We start from the raw sequence: 27,004 nt of genomic DNA, 5'->3' as shown, positions 1-27,004 counted from the left end.
TAAGCAGTTTTTAAATCTGTCTGGCGTCAATCAAGTGGAACTTATCAACAAAATTGTTATGGGAGATGACACGTAGGTTTATCATTATGACCCTGAGTTAAAACAGGAGACTATACAGTGGCATAAAAATAGTGGTTCAGCTCCCAAGAAGTTTAAGGTTGTACCATCGGCTGGAAAGATGATGGCACCAGTGTTTTGGAATTCACAAGGCATCCTGTTAATAGATTATAAATCAAAAGGCACTAACATCACAAGGCAGTACATTGCATATTTTTTAAGTCACTTAATAGAATTTATTAAAGTAAAAAGGAGGGGAAAATCTCCAAAAGGCTTCATGATAATTGCATCATAACATAATTGATAAACAAGGCTCAAATTGCAATAGCTTCTATGAGAAAATGCGGCATCCAAGAATTACCTCATACACCTTACAGTCCTGATCTGCCAATTAGTGATTATTGCCTGTTTTAAATTTGAAGAAATACTTACGTGGAAAACATTTTGATTATGATGAGTTCCTACAGGCAGCTGTAAACGACCATTTTGAAGACAAATGGGAAAATTATTTTTATGAAAGCTTAGAAAAATTAATCGATATATCTAAGAAGTGTATTCATGTCCGATGAGATAATATTGAAACATAAAATTATAAAACGTATATATAGATTCTTTTTTTTCTGTTCCATTCCACGAACTTATGGAACTCACCTCATATAATATGTATATTTCAGAACAGATTATTGTTTGATTGCTTTATATTTATAATACTATTGGCAATTACGCACCTCTTATTATTATGGTAATATTATAATATGAAATTTAATTACAGAGTTTATTTGTATATAATAATAATAATATTATGTAGGTATGCATGAAATATTAATCAGTTTGAAGTTATTCATCATAACATTCATTACATAACAACATCATTTTATGACAGTGGTATTCAAACTGTACGCCGTGGTCCTGTTTGAATAAAGATATTTAAGCGCTAAAAAAGTTGCCCATTTTTACGATTGTAGTCTATTTCATATTGTCTGAAAAATAGTTTTTAACAAACTCGAGTTTCTGAAGTTGTTTCACATCGTGAAGCGGGCCCCCGGGTCTGGGTGTTTAGCGCCCCTCTACCTATCGCTCAAGTGACCCGAGCCGAACGAAATATAATTTGTCATAAAAATTCAAAATGCGTCCTTTTAATGTTATGTTTATTATTATATTCGTAACAATAATAGTATATTCATTGACATGTTTTCTTTTTCAAGTACATGCGTAACGTTTTTTAGTCATCTTAAAACGATTTAAGAATATATAATTCCAACGCCATCACAAAACAAATTGACGTGCTCACACCTCGACTGTCAGTCTCCGATTAGCGACGACTGCATAATTTCGTTCCAGATACTGTTGAAAATTATTTGCCGTTTCACTTATGTACGCTCTTAATGCTAATCCGCGGATCCTCAGGGTTTCATTAGGTAAAATTAAGGGCGTTCCGTGTATTTTCAGCATTGTTTTTCTATTTTTAAATAAATCCACTTGACCTAGCCTAGAAGCCAAGTATAATGTGATCCATCGCCATTTTTGATACATAGCCAGTGTTATTAGTCAGGAAACAATTATCATTTAATTATTTTAATCATAATATCACATCATCTTGCATCACACTAACATAATATTTAATGATACTATACTTCAAGTAAAATAGCGCAGGCGACTTTTTTTACTATTAGAGAAAAATTTTGTGGTGTGTTTATTTCATTTAACTGGTCGACTCGTCACGCCGGGCCCCTCTAAGCCCGCGCCCAGTGACGTCCCGTGGGGGTAGGCAGATTGAGCGTCGCTTGGGGGCGGCAGTTACTCGAAATTAGTCTTTCTTATTAATCAGTGCGCACGGAAGTTGCGTTGGCATTTTGGCGCTGCCTAGGGGCGGCAGTTTGCATAGCGACGTCACTTCCCGGCCCCCCAGGCTAGAGCCTTGTCAGCCCCCCCTTAGTAGGGGCCATGGTCTTAGCCCTAAGGACTTTTATTGATAGTTGATCAACTGCGGGTGATGATTATGATGATGATGGACGGTAACAAATTAGCAGTCTTTATCAGACCGGTCTAGTTTCGTGCCATGTCACTAATTAGCGTCCCAGTCGCCAGTTGACCCCGCCTAGTTGGAGGTCAATTCGCTTCAATTGCGTCGATCCTTATCGCGCGAAAACGAACTCAGTGTGAACGTGCGCTAAGGTTTCATACCTAGTTAACACTAAAAAAATAACAATCTTGAAAGTGTTTTTTGTTTTTGTTTTTGGAAAAGAAAAGTAGGTGATTGATAACAAGGTAAAACGGCCAGGCCATGCTTTAATGATTTTTTCGGTTACATGTAAATTGTACGTAAAACATTTCACCGTGGCACAGTTCACCGTGCGCTTTCTAATCGGAAAGAGATGACCGTATACTTTATACTATATGGTCTCCAATTTTATTAGATTCAATAGGAACATTAAATCAATTTGTATAGCTGATTTTGGCAAAATTCATGAATTCAAGAATGAAAACCTAACGTAACATAACCTAGCAAATAATCCAGTATATCGGTTATTTCCAAAATGTGTTTTATTTAGACATGAATTTTATGTCAGTACTATACGACCCAAAGAGGTTCGACGGTCTTTAATGTACCTACAACATTTCACGACGATCTGCATACGTACCGGACACGGATTTTTTCACCCGTTTTTCGTAAAGGATGACACACTGGGTTACCAAGAATTCCAAGGAACTGAGGTAGATTGATGCACTGTGTTCTTGCCATAAATAATAATTATCTATTATTTTCACTAGTTTGAATTATTCCTAGCTTGCAAAAATACACATATGACATGTGGCGTTAAATTTAGCGTTTTTCGACATCGCGGATAGCATATTATGTATATACTTTAACAATTTTTGTCCAAATGCATTTACCGGCAGTGTGTTTTTACGTAAATTAAATTTGGGAAGGTGTGAGCTCTTTGTTTCTTTAAAGGATTTTTTTTGTTTAACCGTAGATGGGTTGACTGCAGATATCTTCCATAAAGATTTGTCGATAAACGATAGGTAGCTATATCTTTTAGAAAAATATTTTTCTGTCAAATGACTTCTTTTCTTTTCCTTTCTGGTATATTTTTTATCGATGACACAAGTTTTCTTGCGACATCTAGGTATTTTGAACTCTAGTTTGAAAAATATGCATCTGGCGAATGACATTATATCTATCGTTTTTGACACTAACCAAAAGGTTAAATGGTTTAATAAAAAAAGTTAGATTATTATGTCAGATTTACTCGAAAATCAACATGTTAAACTTCAGTACCTACTTATATAATACAGTTTACCATTAAAATAATTAATTTTACTTGTGACAATTGAGCGATTAACAATCAATTTCATGCCTAAATATGTTGATTTTTAGTTTTATTAGTATTTGCGAAATATATTTATAATTATGCAGGGCTCGAAATGGACCGGAACGCACCGGAGCGCAGTTTCTGTTCGTGAAATCGGTCAAATTATCGCTCCGTCTCATGGAATAAATAATTTGACCGTCTGAACTGGATAGGCCATATAATAGAAAATCTAGCACACTTATTTTTATGAAAAAAAAACACATAAAATTTAATAACTTTACTATGTAAAAATCTTCAATAAACTGTCGAGCGCTCCGGTTCGTAAATTTTTCCATTTCGAGCGCTGTAATTATGACATTAAAAAATGCTATTGCTGTATTTTTAAATTCTTAGTATTTTCCTGTCAACTAATAATTAGATCTGGTAGTAATGTATTTTTATAAAAATCATTTTGTAAATGCACGTGAATGAAACTATTTATATTGTGCAACTACTTACTTATTTATTATATTATATTATAATATAATAATATCATGAAAAGTAAAACAATAATTGACTAAAACAATAGCGTCCATTGAAGTAACGTCGCGTCTGTCTGCTGCTCGTCTCATTCAAGATTAGACACACTTACGATTTCATTCATAAAGAAAGACTCTGCATAATATATAAATATAATACTGACTATGTATGTAATTAGTTATTATTTAGATTGTTTTTATTGTTTTAATTGTACACATAGCTACTGTCTTATTAATGAACACAATAATTTTACACACATTGTTGTAGCAAGCGCGACAAGGCTTATCAAGTTATCAATGAGCATGAATGAAAAAAAAATACGATAGAATTGTTTCAGGGTGTTAGTAAACTTTCACCGGAAGCAATATTGCAGGTACTACTGTCCAAGTCGGTTTCCTCTGTTTTTTGATGATTGTTATTTTTCTTGATTCTGGTTCTCTAAATACGTCTCTATCGAAATCCAGCTCCATTAGTTAGTAAAATAGTATTAAACCAGAGGTTGCTTGCGTGTTAGTTAGGTATATTTATTAGCTACTACTACTAAAAAATATGTTTCAACAAATTTTAATGACTTTTAGGTCATTTAATTCGGATATTCAGCTTTTTAAAATTATTTGCTAATTGGTATGTTTGCAAAAATAAAAATGTAATAGGTCATTGGCGACTCAAGTAGAAAACCGATACATTCACACTGGTCCTACTTTTTCCGCCCCTCCTGTTGTTGTCTATATAGATGACCTGTCATTGTTCTATAGAGTGCTCAAACTGACGCGTATGTCGTGTTCACACAGGGAATGGTTTGATTTGGATAGATGAGTTACAAGATAAATAATATACTAGCATTAACACACCTTCTACATATGTAATGCATAGATCAATAGTACATATTTTTTGGAAATCGATATTACCACCGGTTTTTGTATGGACTAGTCTGACTTTGACAGCTGATGAATAACATGAATGTATATTATTTATTAAAATACCACTGATAGTTATATTGATGTGAGATTTTTTTATAATTCAATTTGAAACGAGAAAGGGCGAATCAATATGTCGAGCAATCTGGGTTCTGATTTTGACAGCTGAAAAGTGGACCACTCGTTGCTTGTGCAACAAGTTATTCTCAGGCTTTATTCATCTAAAGATGGCGGTGAATAGGTACATCATGGAGCTATTTTTTCATAACGAACAATTCGTTATACGACTGCCAGTCAGTGTAAATGGAATACTGAAAGTTATCTTGATTTGAATTGTTCTATTCTCGACTATACTATACTATACTTGCGGAGCGCATATTAAAATCGCCGATGGTGAAAAATCTTTTTTTCGCTTCCAATTTTTTCATGTTTAGATTCTGCAAGTGTTGGAAAATAATTTAAATTATTTTAATTTACATAATATAATGTTTAAAATTGTGATGTTTGTTATAGGTATAATATTATTCTATCCACAGAACAGATTAATAATAATATAATTCAGGTAGGCTATTCCCCAAATACACTATATTTTGAAGCAGGGTTTTGAGTGTGTGGTGTCCTATGAAAATGAAACAAACATTATAGACGTGCAATAGTCTGGGTTGCATCCTTCAAATACACCAATATTAAATGAGCGTCAGTAGATAAACCGGGAGTAGTTGTCAGAACGAATTACAAGCTTAGAATGTCGTATTCTTGACACGCCTTTAAGTTTATTCCATATTCTTCCACATTCGAGATCGGTTGCCTGTTATAGGTAAATCATTCTACAGAGGCACCATAGGCGACTCGCGGGAGTATTAGAATTGTTTTCTGCAATGCTTGTTTCTATGCTGGCAAACAATACCACTACAACTGCATAGTGCTTTTACCGTGTCCATGGTGCCACTGTATACTGATTTACCTATACTCCATACCCGTTAGGTATTTCGGTTCCCATTAATTCTGTTTTCCCTGGTTTTATCTCTGACATTACATAAATATGTTCATTTTTTTTTTACCATGGACTTGGCATTTACTGGTGGGTACATAATAAATATATATGCCAGTTAGGATGACTGCCGCGTAGAAATACTATCAATGGATCCGAATTTTTAAATAAATACTTTCTGGTATCCGTGTTTTCATCAAATTATTCAGGTTTCATTTGTAATTGACAACCTGCCGCCACGACCTATATATAAACACGTTTCATTAACACTGAGTAGCAATGTGGTGTGGCATGTCTAGTACAACAATGGAAAACTATTTTTATGTTTTGTTCTATGGAAAATCATCAAATCGGATGTTTGTTTAATTATCAAATGACTAGGGAGAATTACAATATTATCTGACGATCAGCTGTTTGCAAACCCCGCCTATGCTAATAATACAATACGTCCACTGTTCCAATAGACACTCCTGTCATTGAGCCGGACAGTACTTAAATACAGTGGCGTGCTTGTAATTTTATTTATAATACTTAAATATCAATATAAACATCCTTTCTATTGCAAAATTGTATATCTGCAAAATATGCGCTTTTGATATTTTTGTATAATTAAAACCGAAAAAATCGCCTTTACACACATGCAAAATATCATAATTTACAAAAATAGCATTTTCGTTAAAATTATTAAAACCTTTTTTGAATTGATTCAAGTGCCATACATTTTGCAAACTGTTTTTATGCTCCCATGAAAACTTGAGATTTTGCAATCGAAACGACGATAAATATAAATATAAATATAAAATATAAAAAGGGTCTATATGCAAAAACAAAAATGTTCAAGAGAGAAGAAAAATACTTAGCGAAATAAATACAACAATTATTTCAAATGTTTTATGTACTTATATATTTTGAATGATAAGCATTTTCTTATTTTAAAAATAATATTTTAAGATAACACGTAATTGAGCAAATAATAAAAACATAAAAAAACCAAATGTATCAAATTGAAGAAGTGTGGTGATATTATAAAAAATAAATTCCCCACGTTTAATATTGAAATTGACGTATCTCTATTATGTTGTAGATTTTTAATAGCACAGATTTTCAATACGTCGTAAAAAAATCAAATTATATAATTTTTTGCATTCCCAATCGCTGGAAAGCTTCAATTAAACTTCAGGACTGAACTCGGTGTTGCCAGAAAGCTAGGTAGGCACCTATATCTCGTCCTAATCAATCTAATATGTTCAAAAGATTGGGTGACAAGGTACAACGAAAAAAATGATGAGTTTAATAATTATGTAGAGATAAAAAACGGAAATTTAGTTATTTGAATATGTATTGTAATCTATCTATTAGCATCATATTTAATAATATTTATTTATTTGGCCAACGGTAGCCTTTCTTCATCATTCTTGAAGACGCTTGAATTAATTGATCCCATATAAAAAGGGATGGATAATTTAATCCTTATCAAGTTTTCCGTTGAATATGGACAAAAAAGAATATTTTTTACAAATTTTACTTAGTTTGCGGATGAAAATTATTTCCAAAGCGCCATTAAATATATGCATTTTATAATCCGTTGCATATCTTGTATTTTCCCAAATTTAATCATTCAAGTGGTATTACAGTATATGGTGCTAACCTGCGGTAAATTTAGCAGCTGCATAATTGCCAAAAATGTCGCTTTTGTAAACAAATATATATACATATACCATGCCTAATAAACAGTAAAGTTAATGATTTCACTCAAAAATAAAATTGAAAAATGAATGTTTTATTTTACCCCTCCCCTGGCTGTTCTGTTTTTTCATGTTCCGTTTTGTCACCGTTCTCAAATTTCAAATTTTTTAATTTATTTATTTTACATAATATATAATGTATTTAACAAATTATAAATTTAAAGCGTTCACGACATGACATAAAATAAGTCTTAACAATTTTTCAAATAAAAATACAGAGAAATGCAAGTTAATAAAACAATAAGCAATAAAATAAGAAAAGAAACAAAATAAAATAACAAAAATAAAAGTAGATGGAAGCACACAGAGTGAACTATTGATAGACAATATCTCAAAAACTTTTAAAACAACGTCCACCTAAATTCACCCTCATGTAAGTGGAGTATATCAATTACCGAAGCGATTTCATTAAACATGGTTATTGCCCTCCCAATTGGCATTACTAATGGCAGGTTAGTTCTGTACCTTGGAAGAACAAACAACGGATGCCCTCGATCCCTAAAATAATTATCAGATACACACAAGCCAACGCCACCAAGAATGGCAGAGTTCACATTTACGCTGTAAGCATCCCAGAGAGAAAATCAGTCGGATAGAGCCACGGATAATATCCATACAGCCGAAAGTAAAGGAGTCTTAAAAATTTCTTTTGGACTCTCTCCACCATAAGGCCGTACATCAACTGATGCGTTTCTATTTACGCCACGTATAAATCGGAAAAAATAAATAATTCTGTTACTAATACTAATAGTCCGGTTACCTTCATTGATACACTTATAAGCACACCACTGTAGTCCATTATCGTATATTTTATAGGTACAGCAATCCAAAAACAAACAGACTCTAAAGTTTCTCTCGCGACTCGTCTGGGGGGTGTGGTAGATAAAAACTTTTACTGCGACATTAGAAATTGTCCCCCCCCTGTTTGCATAAATTTGCATTTATTAGTCTGTGACAGGATAACCTTGCAAGGTCGTACTTCACAAACTAATGGACGAGTGTAGTGAGAATGTTTACATGATACATACAAGAGAATAATTTTACCTTTAATTAAAGTGGTTTTTATTTGAGAATAAATAATGATTTAAAAATGGAACATTATTCATATAGATAAGGGATACTGGTTATAAATTGAGTGGACTGTATGGAAGTGGGGAGGAGTCTAGGTAGGCTGTCAAGATTCGACATAAATAGTGCAAACTAAACTTTGCCAGTCATACTTATTTGTTTTCATTGAACTAAGAATAGAATTTGCAGATGGTGCTGGTTAGTTATTAAAATTCAATTAAACCCTGCCTAAACCAAACCGTAATAGTTTATGTATGCTATGGGCGATCCGACAACAATAGTGCACACTTTTTCAGTCATACTAATTATTTGTTTTCATTGAATTAAGAAGACACCCACGGTGGCCGCGCGGCTTAAGCGGTGGACTATCACGCCGTGGGTCTCAGGTTCGAATCCTGGATCTGGCAAGTACACATATTGTTTTTCAATTTGTGTAAGTCAGGGTAATGGACCTAATAGGTTGAGCAAGTGGCTGACATCCATTTTCTCGTAAAAAAACAAAATCTGTTAATACAAACCTCTACTCTGTGGAGGCCCATATGATCCTACTAGGATCGGACATGGTCGAAAAAAAAGGACTACATATCATTATTACAGATAGTGTTGGTTAGTTTTTAAAATTCAATAATCCCTGCCTAAACCAAACCATAATTAATCGATAAAAAATATTTTTCTGTCTACAAAATATTTAAAATTATGTAAGTATCGTTTATTATCATAATTTTAGATATCTGATAGATAAACGATTATTTTTTTACTATTATCTACTATGGCTTAGATTAGGCACTGTTTAATTGAATTTTGAAATCTAACAAACAAACAAACGACATTTTAGGATTAAAAAAAAAACAGCTGGTGTCGCAAGCAACAAATTTCACTTGACATAGGGCGAAGGTATAATTTCAATATGTTGCACAGTCCTGGACATATACCTTGTTTTATAGAGTCGTTTATGGCTTATTTATTGTAAAATATCTCTACCCAGAAAATTAACAGGTGTCTTTTTTATTTTCGCAGTGGATCTCTCCAGAAGAATCGCTGATCTACTCCAGAGACCAGAACCCGCCCTTCATCATCCCGAGGATCAAGCCCTATCGCCCCAGGCACTACTCCGCCGAGAATGAAGGTACTCCCTCCAGCGCAAAGAAGGCAGGCGTCGGGGAGACGATACCGGCCCATCTTCAGAACGAGTTTGATGAGCCCAAGTCTCCGACGATCAAGGATGTCAGAAAAATGTTCGAGGAGCGGGGAGTCTTGCCGGCCTGCAACGAGAGCCCTAAATTCATTAGGGTCAACAAGTGGACAGGTAAAAATAGTTTGTATATTATTGGTTACACTTTGGAGTGTTGCCGTCTGTTTCTCTTCTCCGAGGGCTATGAACCTATCGTCACAACCACATGACAGATTAATAAATATTATTCAGATAGGCTATACCCTAATTCACTACAGTTTGACGCAGTGTTTTGAATGTGTGAGTGTCCTACGAAAATGAACCACGCATTGTAGAAGAACAATAGTGTGTGTTGCAACCTTCAAATACTTAATACACGAATATTGAATGAACGTCGGTGCATAAGCCGAAAGCAGTTGTGAACGAAGGACAAGCTTAGAATGGCGTATTATTGATACGTGTCTAAGTTTATCCTATATTCTTCCACACTCGAGATCGGTTGCCTGTTATTCCACACCCGTTAGGTATTTCAGTTCCCATGAATTCTGAGTTCCCTGGTCAAAACATTGATTTCCTTTTAAGTTATATCAAATTCATATTAATAATAATTATGGTTAATTGTAAAAAAACTTATATTAAAATACCTCTAACATAAATGCAATACATTTTTATCTCTGATGTGTGATTTTTTCCTATTAATGGGAAATGACTTGCAGCTTATTTAATCATTAGCCTTATTAACCCCTTTTGAATATCAATTTTATATGATTATACCTACATAACTTTATATGCGTAGAAAAAAGCTTTACTTTGATAACCTTGGCATATTTGCGTATGCACGAGAATGGCGGTTTTTGTTAAAGCGCAGGACGCTTTCGTTTTATCAGAATATTCAAAAAATCAAAAAAACAAACGCCTGTATTTCCCAATGTGATGTTTTAAGTGTGACACAACAATGTTTTCTAAGACACACCTACATAAATTGAAAACACCTTTTTTTTTGAAAAAATACGACACCCGACGGGACTTGAACCCGTAATCACTGGATTCGCGCCAATGGGCTTCACCAATTGAGTTAGGGCGTCTTATATAATTACGGCGAAGTTAACTAGTAGTTTTTACATGAAATGCTTATCAAATTGCGTCAATTTTTGGCTATCGGTTTTTGTATTTGAAATAAAGCTATCAATTGTATTACTTAACGAATTGTTCGGTGAATAAGCTTCGACCTATAGCGTCGTGAGTCCTAGGTTCGAATCCCGGGTCTGGTAAGCATGGACCTCACATCCTGAAACGGGCCCCCAGGCTAGGATGTTTAGCGGGCCCCCCTACCTATCACTAAGGGTAAAGGCAGTGTGGCGCGCTGCAGTAGCGTTTTCAGTAGTAAAATTAAAATGTATTTTTATCAATTTTTTGTATTTTCAATATGTAGGTACCTAAATCCATTTGAATTATGTAGTTGTCAAGTATCGGCACACAGTTAAAAATTACAACCAAATATTTTTATTATTAATATCACTAAAGTAAAATAGTGCCGCGGGCGACTTTTTTTTTTAACTATTAGAACAAATTTGTGATCTGTATTTATCTCACTTATCTGGTCGACTCGTCACGCCGGGCCCTTCCTGAGCCCGGGCCCCCAGGGTAGAGCCCTGTCAGCCCCTCCCCCCTTGTGGGGGCCATGCTGGTAAGTACACATATTGTTTTTCAATTTGTGTATGAGTCAGTGTATTACGGACCTAATAGTTTGAGCATGTTGCTGACATCCATTTCTCGTAAAAACAAAATCTTTTAATGCAAACCTCCGCTCTGTGGAGGCCCATCTTATTAGGATCGGACATGGTCGAAAAAAAATGGTTTATTTTTTAAATTGTTAATTTTATTTCATCATCGCTCTAAATCAGTATGAAGTCTCCATACACATTAAACCGATTCCCACTGACCAGTGACGTCCTTAGATAAAATGCCGCCCCCAGGCAGCGCCAAATTGCCGCCTCATTTTTTTTAAACATTATTTTTATCATCCTTTCATGAGTCCAATATGTAAGAAATGTGTTGTATGGATACATTACCAACAACATATCAGACTAATCGGAAATCTGCAAGTGTGGTCTCTGGTTTCTGGTCACCAAGGACGTTACGTTGAAGGGCAACGGAAATAAACTAGATATCGTGAACCCGAAAAAACCAGTGAGCTGATTTTTTTAATGGAAAGATATTTTCATTATTACTAACTTTATGTAGCCATTTCTATATATTCCAAATGATTTTCCTCGATTTGCCGCCCTTCGAGTAACTACCGCCCCCAAGCGACGCTCAATCTGCCTACCCCCACGGGACGTCACTGCCAGTGACGCGCCTACTAGATTCATTTGGCTCGATTGTCATCTTTTCCAAAGCAATATTGTTTAGTTAGTATTTAATTACCTACATAATATTATTTAAAAAAAAAATCATTGTTCTTAAATGCTTACAGTAATTATTGTACAAAACGCCTTCTATTCAACATAATATTCCTCATAAACTAGCAACATTTAGAAATAGCAAAATGATTTTTTCTAAGTATTTAAAATCGAGGATATTTCTGATTTTATGGCGAAATATTGTGTGCTAGTTATCGCAGCAATAATATCACGGAGGCAATATAATCGCAAAGGCTTGATACGATCTGCCGAATAAAAATATTGTATTTTTTATACCGTTTTGAGGTAACAATATTATTAATATTTTTACAAAATATGGTTGGTGCGTAGTGCAAGATGCGCCGAGCGATAAGATAACATCGGTTCATAATAAATTATTCAGCGTGCGGTTTCTGTGCATCCTGCATTCGTTATCTTTTCCCTGTTTCTAGAATTGCCATACGTATTAAGATTTTGTATTGAGTATGTTGAATGTGAAGTTAAATAGGTAACCGATTGTAAATTCTACACGATTATTTTCTCTGTTCTATAAATCGTCAACCAACTTTCATGTTCTAACTTTTACGCTGAGATTTATTAGTTCAAAGGCTTGGACAGATCGATGGGAATTATTCGCAGCTCCTGCGAGTGTTTCGCACCGCGGCTATGACAAACTTGTGCTACAGTCACGAGTGCGAATTTGCAGCGTTATATTAGTTATAAAAATAAACTTAGACAAAAGCTCTGCAGTAACTTTCACAAAAAGATCCGATCGACACAAGTATAAAGTTAAAAGCATCAGGATGCACCGCACCACTATTCCTTGGACTCATACAGTCAAATACCTAGGCCTAACTTTGGACGAATAGATCGAACATTTAATAAACATTTAGAAATCAAAAAGCGCCAAGCTCGAGTTGCGACCGCCAGACTACGCTTTGTGATAGATAGAAAAGGCAAGCTCGCCCTTAGAAGCAAATTTTTTCTCTATACTGCGATAACCCGTCCCATTATGACATATGCTGCCCTCGTCTGGGGTTATGCTAATCCTACAAAACATTTTAAAACGCTACAGACTATACAAAACAAATCTCTTAGAACAATCATAGATGGCCCATGGTTTGTACATAATACCACTCTTCGTTGAGACTTAAATCATAGAAACCATTTACGACCATGTCTTGAAGTTGTCTAAAAAATTCTACAGCTCTATGACAGCAGACTTTCCAAACCAGTCGATCAAAGATCTAAACAAATTACGATCCAGCCATCTCCACCGAATTTTCGAGACCACGATCAATACTGCTCATATATATATTTTTTCCTTCAGTCAGACGAAGACAATGCCAATTGGTTCCCACTGCATCTGCATAGATATAAACAATAAAATATTTTGCAGTGCCGACTCTATCAAACCCTATTTTTTTCAGTTCTTTTTTTCCCCTTCAGACCCATGACGAAGCGCCATGTGTGAGAGTTAATAGGTATACATTTTTTTTGGCTTAAAAACCTCCTTGATTGCTACGAGTGCAGCACCACCGAACTTTTCCGCATGGTTTTTTTTCTTTTTAATGTTTTTCTAGCAAAAAATCACTTGTTTTTTTATTGTGTGTTTGGCAGCAGAGTAAACCTAATAGGTTGAGCAAATGGCTAGCACCCTAATGTTAATAGAGTCTCCACTCTCTGGAGGCCCATATTATGATCCTCTAATGACCGAACATGGTTATTTAAAAAAAAAAACACTTTAAATGTAATTTATCAGGAAATCTTCATGTTTTCTTTTATACAATACAGACATAGACCCCTCCAAACCAACCTAATCCCCACCATACTCGGTCTTTATCGAGCGTATCACGAGACCCTGCGTGAAGCATCAGCAGTTATTTAGAATTCAAATATTTAAAATATCTTAGGAGCAGTTACCCAAGACTGAGATCATCATGCACACAAATGTGTTTTGACTGAATTTAGATGAGTTTAAGTTAAGAGTACCCATGGGAGAGAGGAGCACGTAGAGGCAAAAGCTGTATTAAGTAACAAAAGCTAATACAAAACTGCCAAAAAAATGTATGAAGAGATTTTCACGTTGGCAATATAAAGCTAACGTGTAGGTTATATAAATCTAGACACAGTTAGTCCCTTAACAGTCTCTAAGGGTTGGCAGTGTATATTATAACATGAAATATCCCTAGTTAGTATAATAGTTGCCTACATTCAGCTAAATAAATGTTTTTTATAATCATTTTATTGCTAATGTATATTCATTTACGCAATACAAAACGGAAAAACCGAGCAAATATTAAGTACAACTTTACTAGGGCTGTCAAAAGCGTGTAGACACTTTTTGGCCAATACTTCGATACTCCAAACAATACCTGTATTGATACTTTTTCTCTCCTTTATTAATATTTAAATGATTATTTTTGGTGATTACAATGCATTATAATATTTAATATTATTGCCATTATTTTCAGTTTAGTTTTTCAGGTATTTACGCTCCAGTTGAAGCATATAGCCATGTGACATAGAGAGTATTTTGTTTTAATATTAATTAATTATTCGTTGTTCGCCCATATATTATATTATACCGATCAATAAATACACTGTTTTCAAGTTAATTGTTTGACAGTTGTGTAGTGGTCAATGACTTCGGACCTTGTCAGCATTGTTTCGACAGTGTACAAATTGGCAAGTCATTTAAACTATCGCACATCTACCATCAGCATATTCTACACGCGTGACATTCTACGTTGGGGTCGAAACGTTTGAAGTGCAATGATGCGGAGACAAGCAGATTTCCCAATTGCAAACTTATGAGTAGGTACTATGAGTTAGTAATCACTAATCAGTAATCAGTAATCTTCGTATTGTTGTTTAATTTAATAAACGCAATTTTTTGTAGTACTTATTTCACTTTTAATCAATAAATTAGGACCGGTTTCGTCCGCCTCAGAGGGACATTTTCAACTTTCTTCCTCTGAGGCGGACGAAACCGGTCCTAATTTATTGATTAAATGTGAAATAAGTACTACAGATAAAATGCGTTTTATTAAATTAAACAACAATACACTGCAGTTCCACCATGAATTGACAGAAAATAAAAGAAAAAAAAAGTCGCTCCGCACAGCATTCTCTTTCACCGAGCCTCGGACCTCGGAACAGTATCATAACTTTGCCCTGTCATTTTGCCATTGTACTTATTTACTCGTCAGCAATAAACTCGCCCCTCCATTCATTGGAGCAACGTCCAATCTCGACTTTCATCTCTACACCATATGCCTAAAGTTGTTTTGATACTACGTGTCAAAAACGTCCAAACCTCGCAGTGTGATCAGTAAAGTTAACACACACTATTTTTTTTTAATAAAAAACAAACTAAATTTATTTACCGTTAATTGGACCAACACTATTTTCATTTTTTTTTGTACAAAATTAAAGTTAATACTATCGACCGAAGGTACGTGATGGAGTTTGAATTTGAATTCTAATGTATTTAAGTTTTATACTATTCCATTTGAGTCGTTATTTGCGACACGGGTTTCGCCTTTCGGCATCTTCAGGCAATGTGTACACTCACCAAAAGGAAAATAAACACTGACAACGAATACAATAATTAACTCTAACTTTCTAACAAATCAATACATTGTTACAAATTTGTGAGTGTAGGTACATAGTGCCTGAAGATGCCGAAAGGCGAAACTCGGGTCGTAAATAACGACAATTGAATATTACAAAACTTAAATATATTAGAATTTAAAATTAATGTTATTTTGTTGAATAGTCATGTCGCATGTCTATAAAAATTTAGTATTAAATAGTATAAAATTGTTTTCCAAGAAAACACTGCATTTTTTGTAATAATAGAAAGTTTCGATAGGTAACCTAGTGTCGATACTTTCATTCGATACAATACCGACTCGAAGTATCTATAATTTTTCTTTTGATTTGACGGCCTTAGGTTACACCCACAGAAAAGAAACCCTGGTTACACCTAACTGCAATTTTTTATTAAATCGTTTTTAATAAGAATTAATATTTTACATTCTGACTGTAACGCCTCGTCCATTGTTCTACAGATTACGTAGATAAACATCGTTCGCTCAGAAGGCAAAATTTATTTATTTATTAAAATATTACAAATTTATTAATTTATTAATTTATTGTAGTTTCTAAGTAATAAGGACGTTGCGAAAAAAGTAATATCACTTTGTTACAAGAATGTAAGAGACGGCCGGATTAAGAGAATTAAAATCAGAAGGTTAGTTTGTTGTTGTTTTTTTTTAATTTCCATTTCTTGGATCATTAATTCGGGGCGTTCAAAAGAATTTGGATACGTTTTTTCTGTGATGATATTATTATTATTTTTTTTTTCATATTGTGGACATTACAAATTATAAGTTTAAGTCGTTCACATCATGACATAAAACATTATTATAAAGAAGAAAGAATAAAAGAAATAGAAACAAAAGTAATAAAAGGGAAAAGATGAAGATATAAAAAGAGAACATAATATAAACATACAAAAGCAGTGAAAATACAATTATACATAATATATTATATAAGTCCAAAGAAGGTCCAAAGAAGGTGTTGTCCTTGCTAAGGAGACCCTATTTTAAGAATTTATAAAATAGCGTCCACCTAAACTCACACTCACGCAAGTGGAATATATCAACACCCGAAGCAATTTGGATGAACATAGTTATAGCCCTTCCAATAGGCATTAGCAGTGGCAGGTTGGTTTTGCACCTTGGGAGAATAAACAATTGATGCACTCTATTTATAAGACAGTTATCAAGGGGACACAGGTCAACACTACCCAGAATGGCAGAGTTCTCATTTATACGTCGTATAAGTCGAAAAAATACGTAGCTAAATAAAGATCTCTTCTAAATTGCAAACTGCAGTATGTAAGCATTCCTAAGAGAAAGTCAGTTAGATAAAGCCACGGATAGTATCCATACAACCTCAAGTAAAGGAGTCTCAAGAATTTCTTCTGAACCCTCTCCACCATAAGGCCATACTCCAACTGATGCTAGTTATTGGCATGCCATGTAGTTACAACATGTGTGAACTATTAACAGTCAGATTCGAGAAATGTTAAAAATTTCAATTTTCGAGATTCGGGATGGAAAATCTAGAAAATTTCTCGAGAATTCCCGTCAGGAAATTTCCGAAACCCAACTCTACTCGGGACGTTATCTATCTATCTAATAAATATGGTGTCGGAACGTCAACTATCTCGGATATTAAAAACAAAGTGAAACTATTATGAAGTTTACTAATTGTTTAATGTATGTGATGTGATGGAAGCTCAGAGTAGAAAGTTATGAAAAAAATCAGGAAATAAAGAAGTTGAAGAGTGTATTTTCATGTGGTTCATACAAAGACGAAAGAGTCACGTCGGTAATACAACCGATGGATCAGGGTGTAATAGAAACATTCAAACGTTTATTTAGAAAGCATATGCTTCGACGATTATTGCTGGCAAACGAAAATAATGAAGATACAGTTATCAGCTTCTACAAAAAAATAAATTTAAAAGATTGTTGCTACATGGCAGCAGATAGGTAGTTGGAATTCTTTAGATGTGTCAACTTTGAAAAAATCATGGAACAAAATTTTGAAAAGACCATTAGTAAGTTCCAGTAACGCGGTAGAACCTGCTTTAAGGGCCCACATGCTCTGCGTAGGTCAAAATGGAGCTTTTATTGTATTTTCAGAGCATAACCCTGGACATTCCTTAAAGGTTGTAGATAATCTATTTATATAATTTTGCCTAATTAAGTCTAATTATCTTTTGTATTTATTTTAAATATTTGATGACTGCATAAAGTATTGTTATTACATAAAATAGTATTCTTTTAAACCTCTAGCTCTAATGTTTTAGAATATAGTCATATTTCAGTACGTCCATGTGAAGTGGTGTTAAGATTTTTTAGATTTATTACCTTTTAAACGCATTTACAAAAAAATTAGTACAATTAATGTTAACATTATATAGTGACATAATTACGATAAAAACTTATATTTTATAATCTTTTGATCCCAAATTTGACAAAAATTAGGCATTTTATTATTCAAAAATGGGCACGATTAACACATTTGAAGATAATTCAAAAGATACTGATTATAAGCTATGTCTTTAATCATTCAAATGTGATAAACATCCTACGAATAATGTTTGCTTTATAATAATTATTGACCTAAGAATAAGGTAATATTTTTTTGAAATACGCTGTTTCTATTGGCATTTCCCAGTGGCTAAGCTACAATATACGGCCGTAGCCATAAATTGACAAACGATAAATGAAGTAGGGAGTAAGATCATGTTAACGCGCGTTTAAAAAAAATGTATATTATGTATGTAGATATATGTAAATCTGTAAATCTAGACAAATAAAAAACAAACAATATACGATTTTTCCTTATTCGAAACTATCTTCATCCCCAATTAGTGCGGATAATCGAGGTTCTACTGTATTATTAAAATAACACTACTAGTTGACATGAGCCGAAAGCCCGAAAATAATTACTATTATATTGTATGTAATGAACGCTCTCCCGGTGAAATTTACCCCTGTTAATAATTGGCTATTATTATACGTAAAACTGACAGCTGTCAACTTGAATATTAAGGTTAAGCAACATGGAAGTCGACGTTTTCTGCGATTGATACAAATCAACAATATTGTAGTATGCCCACACTGAAAGCAACAATCCAATAAGCTTTGATTGATTGACTTTGGATTTCACTGGAAATCAATCTAATTAGTAAGTATATTATTAATATCGTATCATGTATACTTGTTACAGTATGTACAAGTGGCGGAGGGTGAAGGTAGGCTGTTAAGATTCGACATAGATAGTGCAGACTAAAGTTTGTCAGCCATGTTTATTTGTATTCAGTGAACAAAGAATACAATTTGCAGATGTTGCTAGTTAGTTTTAAAAATTGAATTAAACCCTGCCAAACCAAACCATAATAGTTTAGATATGCTAAGAGCGATCCGACAAAAAAGCTCACAATTTTTCGTTGAATTAAAAATTCTAATATTACACAATGGTGGATTAGTTTTTTAAAAATTCATTAAGGTGAAGCCTTTGCTGAGTCTTTTTTAAAGAGGCACCTAGCGGAAAAATACGAAGCTTGCAATTTGAGATTTTTTTTGACAATTTACAATTTCAACTGTATTGATTAATAAATATGTATCTAAAAACATTAAAAAAAAAAATATTTTTTATTTTAAGTCAAAGATAAACTAACATAATTGTAAAAAATGTAATAAAATGTGAATGTGTTGAATCGGACCGCACCTTATTATTACATATATTTTATGGTCATATTTATTATTAAAATTTAGTTTATTAAGTTTTCTAAGCATCTCCCAAGAGATTTTTGACTAATTCATAGTTTTAATATTTTTTATATCTATTTTAAAAAACATTGATTTTTATAAAAAATATAAATGTGTATAACTTGAAATCCTTTTTATTTATATCGGGATAAAAAATATTCATCTATCTATAAAATATTTAAAATTATGTATGGTCTAATTTTAGATATTTTGTGGATAACCGAATATATTTTGACTATTATCTAATATGGCTCGGATTAGACAGGGTTTTATTGAATTTTAAAAACTAACAAATACTATATACACGTTGGTCTTCGTTCAATGAAAACAAATACGTTGACTGACAAAGTTTACCGTGCACTATTTATGTCGGATCTTAAATACCTACTTGCACCCTTGGCCACTGGTAAGTACCATATTAAATCAATTTGTTTAACAGCATAGGATTCCAATAGCAGAAACATGGTATTATGACAGCAACGAAAACTAAGTAAATTGTACCGAATCCATTCCAATAAATTATAAAACATGGTCCATCTAAATTGAGTGTATACAAAAAATAGCCTGTTTACAATTTGGGCACAAATGAATGAATAGCACAGCATAGATTAAGTTTTATTTAGTAATTAATATATACTATTAATCTACTTATATTATTATCCTACAGATTTTTCTGATTTGGCAAGCGGTTGTGTGCCTTATTTGTGATGTGCGATAGGTCCAAAAAATCTATCCGATGGTCGTTTTTTATTTAAAAATAATTACAAGATAAAAAGAACTTTTTATATACAATGTTTTTAAATTTTCTGTTGAATTATTATGCTCAAACTTGTACTTGATATGAACTAAATAAAAAACAAACAAACAAACAGATATAGAATACTGAAATGTCATTTTGACATTTTATTTTGATTTCCATAGTAACTCACGTATATATTAATAATTTAGTTGCTAGGACCACCCCCTTAGCAACCAATAATAGTCTTTTACTTTTCACATATTTTTCTGAAATAAGTTTCCATACGAAACAGAATTAAACGAATTCAATTCTGCTTAAAGATGGCTAAAAGTATTAAAAGAATGCGTTGGCATCGTGTTCTGATATATCAAATGTCTAGCTAGTTAGTTAAAAATCGATTGCAAGATTTGTACTGGACAAACAACCACCGGACAAACAAGAATACGAGTTAATAAAAACGTTGTAACAAAATAATAAATAGTAGAATAAGCCACATTCGATTTATAGGAAACAGTAACACTACAAAGTAAATAATAGTATATTAAAAAAACACACTAAAACAACATAAATTTAATATTAAATTTGAATGCCATCTTCTGGGCGTTTAGGATATCTATAAATATATCCCTGTTTTTTCGATTGTACAAATATTGTGTAGGTCAAAAGATAATAAGTCTGAAAAATCGTTGTTCCTACAAAAACGTCATATGATCCGAAGGTTTTTTCTCTCCTGAAAAATTATATTTTTTGACAAATGTCGTTTTTGTAATCAACTCGTCTGTATTTTTAACATTAAAATAAAGCTAATATGAAGCGCCTAGTTTCAAAAGCCCCTAAAACGGTATTTGAAATTTTTTGAGTTAGATATATATTTAGATTGATATTTTTGTTACCTATAAATGATGGCAAAAAATTGAACTTAAAAAACGCCAAAAACCGCCAATACGTATGATAAAAAATTACGGTAAATTTCCAAACCCGCTAAAATGGTTGGCTGTGCTTTTAAAATACCCCTAAAATGGAAAGCCAAAATACTCTTTAGAATGTAACGAATTAAAAAATAAATATATAAAGTTCACAGATTTAATAGATACATATGTTTATTTATTATTTATGTATAGCCCTATGGAAGTCTTTTAATGTGATCGTAAGAAATCTATTTGACATTAATTATTTTATAATTTCTTTTCTCCACAGGCGGTTCCAACGAGGGTCTCTCGTCTAAAGTCTCGAGCAGCCAGAAGACTCCGGAGCAACAGGCCTTGGAGCTGAGGCACCGCGACCTTGAGAGCCTGTCGAGGTCTCAAGGCAAGGTCAAGTCTATGGTGACGGGGACGCAGTGGAAGGCGCTGATGATGCCGCCCAGGGTGCTGCCGAGAGACTTCGAGCCGACTGACGTGAGAATCTACTTACAATATAATAAAAATGTAATAACAGCGTTTTCGCGGGTTAACTGCATTATAATAATGGTGTATTCATATTTTGGTGTACGTAAAACATTTTACCGTGGCACAGTTCGCCGTGAGCTTTCTTATCGGAAATTGATGACCGTATACTATACGGTATCCAATTTTATTAGATTCAATATGAACATTAATTCAATTTTCATATGTGATTTTGGCAAAATTCATGAATTCAAGAATGAAACCTAACCTTACCTAACGAATAATCCAGTATATCGGCTATTTTCAAAATTTGTTTGCTGCTGGCTTCCTGTAAAGTGTAAACCGACAAGAACCGTGTTTTATTTAGATATGAATTTTATGTCAGTACTATACGACCCAAAGAGGTTGGACGGTCTTTAACATAGTCAGTGCTCAAAACACGCCTGGCGTATGGACATTATATACATATACATTCACTCCTGACCAGTTAATTACCATGCTAATTGCTACACGCCAGGCGTGTCTTGAACACTGACCGAGTTATGGTAATTAACTGGTCAGAAGTGACTGTGTTAATATACGGCCATATAATATTTCCGATACAACATTTCACGGTGAAGTGTGATACGGCGAACTGCATACGTACACGTTTCCGGACACGATTAATATTACACCTGATCAATGTATACCTATATAAATATAATATTCGCGTTTGTTCCTAGTTGCAATTCCGAAAATAATGTTTTCCCGTAAATTAGTGTTTTCTACCCTGATCCCGGAATCACGGGATTAGTCGAAACATCTGATATCTTTCCATTTTTTTTCAGTATTTTGAATACGGTGTATAGAATAAAAAAATATTAATCAATAATTAAACCACCGTAAAATAAATATATTATATGGAAACTACAGATTCGAATATGTTGCAATTTCTTCAAAATTACAAAATCAATTACGAGTTCCAATGGAAAGTTTGGCTAATATATTTTTTTCGATAGTTTTTAAATATATTTAATGTGTCAATAGTGCACGTTTTGACAAAATAATAATTAGACAAAGTGCTATACATCCACGGATATCTTATGTATTAGGTACCTATTGTAAATTAATGAGCTTAGGTCAACTTATTAAAACACAGCAGATGAACGAGTGAGATTTTTTTAGAGAGGGAAGGTTTGATGTATTCAAAAACTGCATAATTTACCACGTGGAGACAACAAAAACAATGATCCCACCAAACCAACCCGCCACGCACCACACTCAATCTTAATCGACACGAGGTCCTACGTTTGGTGTAAAGTATCAGCAGTTTATGTCTGTATGGTAATAAATGTCTCAGGAGCAGATACCCAAGACTGAAGTTACCACGCTCTCAAGTGAGTTTACCGATTGACATCATTTAATAAAAAGTGTCATGTGAGAGAAAAGCACGGAAAATAACCAACATAAATTAAAGGAATTTATATATTTTAATTAAGTGAAAGTAAGCCGGGTCGCACATATAGGCTAATCTCGACTGCAATGTGTTGAATATGTCGATGTGATTTTGTTGGTATTTACAAAACACATGTAACTTAATGTACATCTGCAGACAGCTGGAAGGCGAACGTTTAGTTGGTATCCCATCCGGGAGCTCTGGGTTTGATTCCTGGTGAGGACACAATATACATAGTTATGCGATTTTCTCAAAGCCTGGGTGTTTGTGATTGTTCAAAATTACTAACAACCACCTTGTACGAAAAAGCAAGGGCATGGTTATTAATAATTAAAACAAAATGAGCGACTGGGCTAACTCGTATCAGAGTTTGGGTGATTTCAAAAATAATAATAAGAAATTCCGCCGTCAACCGTCAATTTTAACAGAACTATTATTGTATTAAGATACATTATATATAGTTCTGGTAGGTGAGATAAATTGATTTGATTATTATTTTATACCCCGCTCCGCTCGTCGATACCCGGACAATTCCCGAACACACAGGATTTAATGTAATTTCTTCCTTTACTTGTAAAGTGTTTATTTTTTCCAGCACGTGTTATTCGAAGGTCCAGCTAACAGAACCAGACTGACTGAGAATGGGAAGAAAGTGAGAAAAAACTGGCAGAGCAATTATCTGGTCCTCACACAGACCTCCCTAGCATTCTACAAGGACATTAAAGGATACCACGCCATGGTAAATTATATCATGAAGAAGCTATATTCATTTTGTGAAAGAAAATATTCTTCTATTCATATGAGGACTATATTTCTAAAAGTCCATATACTAAAAATGTAGTATTTTCCGATATTTATAATAATTTATGTGACCATTCCAATTTCAAAATGCTTTGATATTCATTTTGGAAACGATTTAAAAAAAATTAAAAAAAAAACAAACGAAGGTCGCAAATACTGTCATTCGCGTTCTACTGAATATTATCGTTGACAGGTTTAAAACAATAAACTTATGTGTTGCTCTCAGACATTTTGAAACGTATTTACGACACATTGGATTTAAACTTAAACAGCAAGCGAGTGTCTAAAGGTCATGTGGGTGTAATGTGTAGTATTTTTTTATACAAATAAAATAGACTATAATTGTCTAACTCTCCTACATGGGGTTCATATCCACAAGTCCAAGCAAGATTGGCTCTACTGTTTACCAACGATATTGTGCTTTTGTAACCGATAGATAACACTGCTAGTTCAACAGTTAGGACGTAACCTGGAGACAGGAAAGAATCGAGCCATTTGCCTAAATAAGTTGCTTAGCCAAATTGCAGTGAAATAACCAGAATATGGCAGATTATCGAACAACACAAGGCTTGGAGCTACAAGAAAGGCTGCTTTAAAGAAATTCATTTGCATTATGCGAAATCATCAAAGTGCTTGGACCTACCTGTAGGTATGCGATGGTAATTCCCATACCACGCCACTTTTGATCCCATAGCGAGTAGTTCCGGACTGCAGACTATAATTTACATACCTACTATGTGATGATCTATGTATATTTTATAACTTCGAAAACTTAACAAAAGCATGCGACAAGAATGTTTGAAAACTTGATAATTACAAAACCTGATAAATTAAAATGCTTCTAACATACTAATTAATAGATACCAACGTGCTCATTTTTTTGCTTAAAGCATGCGATCATCGCGTAAGTAAAATCACCACATTACACTGATGTATACATAATTACATAGGTAATATACTTGTCTTGTGTTATTTTGCAGAAATTAGCAGGGCACCAAGGGACACCTCCGGCCAATACCGTAGTACCAGAACTGATCTTCCCTATGGCAGGGGCCTTGGTCTCCGCCAGCACACCCCAGCATACGAGGAGGGCCAACGCGTATGTGCTGACCAGTGTTAAACATCACCAAGTCATCATACAGCACGACGAACCCCCCACCGCCAAGAAATGGTTCGACGCAATTTTGAGAGCTATCAATAAATTGGTGGGTTCAATTTTACACGTCTTATGAATTGTGTTTATAACCAGAGCTGGAAACGGAACCAAGACTGGAACCCTTTTTACGAATCCCAAGAAATACTGGGATTCCTGAGGACCATTCACTCATAGTGTAGCCAGTTAATCCAAAAATATTAATTAATATGACATTACTTAAACTTTTCTTACTAATGTGGTAAAACCTAAAAATATAGTTTCACCTGGTAATAAAAGCTTAGACAAATGTCTACTTTTTTCATATTGAACCAGACCTGGAACTGAAACTTTAAAAAAATTGAAGTTCAAACAGCTCTAGATATAATAAACTATTTATTTTATTCAACGAATAAGACAGAACATTTTAGAATGTAACGTTCTATTTAAATTTAATATAATATTATATAATTTGACAACATCTCATGCATATACCTACCTACACACTAAAAAAATGATTTTGTAGAAAAAATACGACACCCGACGGCACTTGAATCTGCATCTGCTGGATTCGCGCCAGTATAATTTTCTAATTAAGCTATGGGAAGCTTACTAAATTACGACGATTTTGACTAGTAGTTTTTACATGAAATGCTTATCAAATTGCGTTATAATGTTGGCTATCGGTTTTAGTAAGTATATTAAATTAAGGTAGGTATCAATTATTAATTCCTTAATTACTAACTGGCGTTGTGGATCACTCCATTATTTAGTTTTTGTAACGTACTTAGACTTGTTATTAATAATTTTAATAAACTATATTTTTTCATTCAACGACACAATATTTGAGAATGTAACATTCTATATATTGAACATTCATAATTTGAAAACATCTCATGAATATACACACTAGAAAAAAACATTTTGTTCAGCTCTAGTTATAATAATTGATTTACCATTTAGGATGTGTATTTAGCTAAATTTGCATAGGTTTAACGTGTACTCTGAGTACACATGGATGCTTCCGAGTATTGGATGGTTAAAGCAAGAGAAAGTTGAGACAGTTGAAATGACGTGGTACTGGAGATAGATGCTAAAGTTGTGATCAAATTGAAATGCATGTCACGTCACTGTCAGGCTGTCACGGCGACATATTTAGTCTACGGTTTCTTCATTTTGCAGAATATTTTGAATGATCACCACCTCTCTAAATTCAACTACAGCAAGTGCTAACTCTAATGTATTAGTATTTTGAATTTTCTAACAGTTTCTACGTGTGCGCTCGTTAAAATTTCTTGCAATATTATATCCATAGTTAATATTTTGAACAGAACCCAACCTGCAGACCATAGATAATATTCTTATAGAAAATATATAGTGCCAATCATTAAAAACAAAAAACCTGGTTTTGACATGATTCGAAAAAGTGTAGACATCTAGAAAATGATAGAAACGTTCAAAAAGTCATGCAGGTGTCGATACAGTGCGGTTCGACGTGAGGTGGTCTCATTGTTGTTTTGGTGATTTCGGCAGATTTTGCCAACTGACAATGTTAGTTTAAAGGTTCAAAATGTGCTACGGGATGGGAGCATCAGTCTGATATCATTTTAAATACCAAGAAAAACGACATTACACACTTTTTCCCATTGGGGTAGCATACTGTGACGCCACGTGATAGTCCGCGACATGCACCATAATATATTCGCGCTTCGAGAGTCTCGATTCATTCATGAGCGACCCCAGGTACAAAGACTTTCTACAGTGTGCTTGCGTTTACTCTTTTATATGGCCCACAGGGAAGGCGATGACATGAAAAAAAACTTTAGTGTTTGGTCAAGTCAATGGTTGGAGAGGAGAGCGAGTTTCTTCTAGATTAACGAACCAAATCAAGAATGGGGTAGAAAAGACTCCCTTGTAATGTTATTAATTCACCCTCCCACTCAACGCACGTTTTCCACTCGATGAGTAGT

General features: G+C 33.8%; 1 protein-coding gene across 4 annotated transcripts in view; it reads left to right on the top strand.

Moving 5' to 3' along the window:
• LOC147069768 (rho GTPase-activating protein 15-like) overlaps positions 1–27,004 on the top strand; it is a 198,042-nt gene that overhangs the window by 126,416 nt on the left and 44,622 nt on the right. For all 4 annotated transcript variants that reach the window (XM_085950522.1, XM_085950523.1, XM_085950520.1 and 1 more), the window contains 4 exons: positions 9,632–9,920; positions 21,479–21,678; positions 23,697–23,840; positions 24,883–25,107. In XM_085950522.1, the coding sequence (XP_085806648.1) occupies positions 9,632–9,920; positions 21,479–21,678; positions 23,697–23,840; positions 24,883–25,107 (858 nt within the window). The remainder of the gene's footprint in view (positions 1–9,631; positions 9,921–21,478; positions 21,679–23,696; positions 23,841–24,882; positions 25,108–27,004) is intronic.

This window comes from Rhyacophila brunnea, unplaced genomic scaffold (assembly GCF_057557595.1).
Source record: "Rhyacophila brunnea isolate RB1 unplaced genomic scaffold, BYU_Rbru_1.0 scaffold_23, whole genome shotgun sequence".
NCBI classification, from domain to species: domain Eukaryota; kingdom Metazoa; phylum Arthropoda; class Insecta; order Trichoptera; family Rhyacophilidae; genus Rhyacophila; species Rhyacophila brunnea.
Note: the sequence above shows the minus strand (reverse complement) of the source record. Positions and strands in the feature narration are given on the sequence as shown.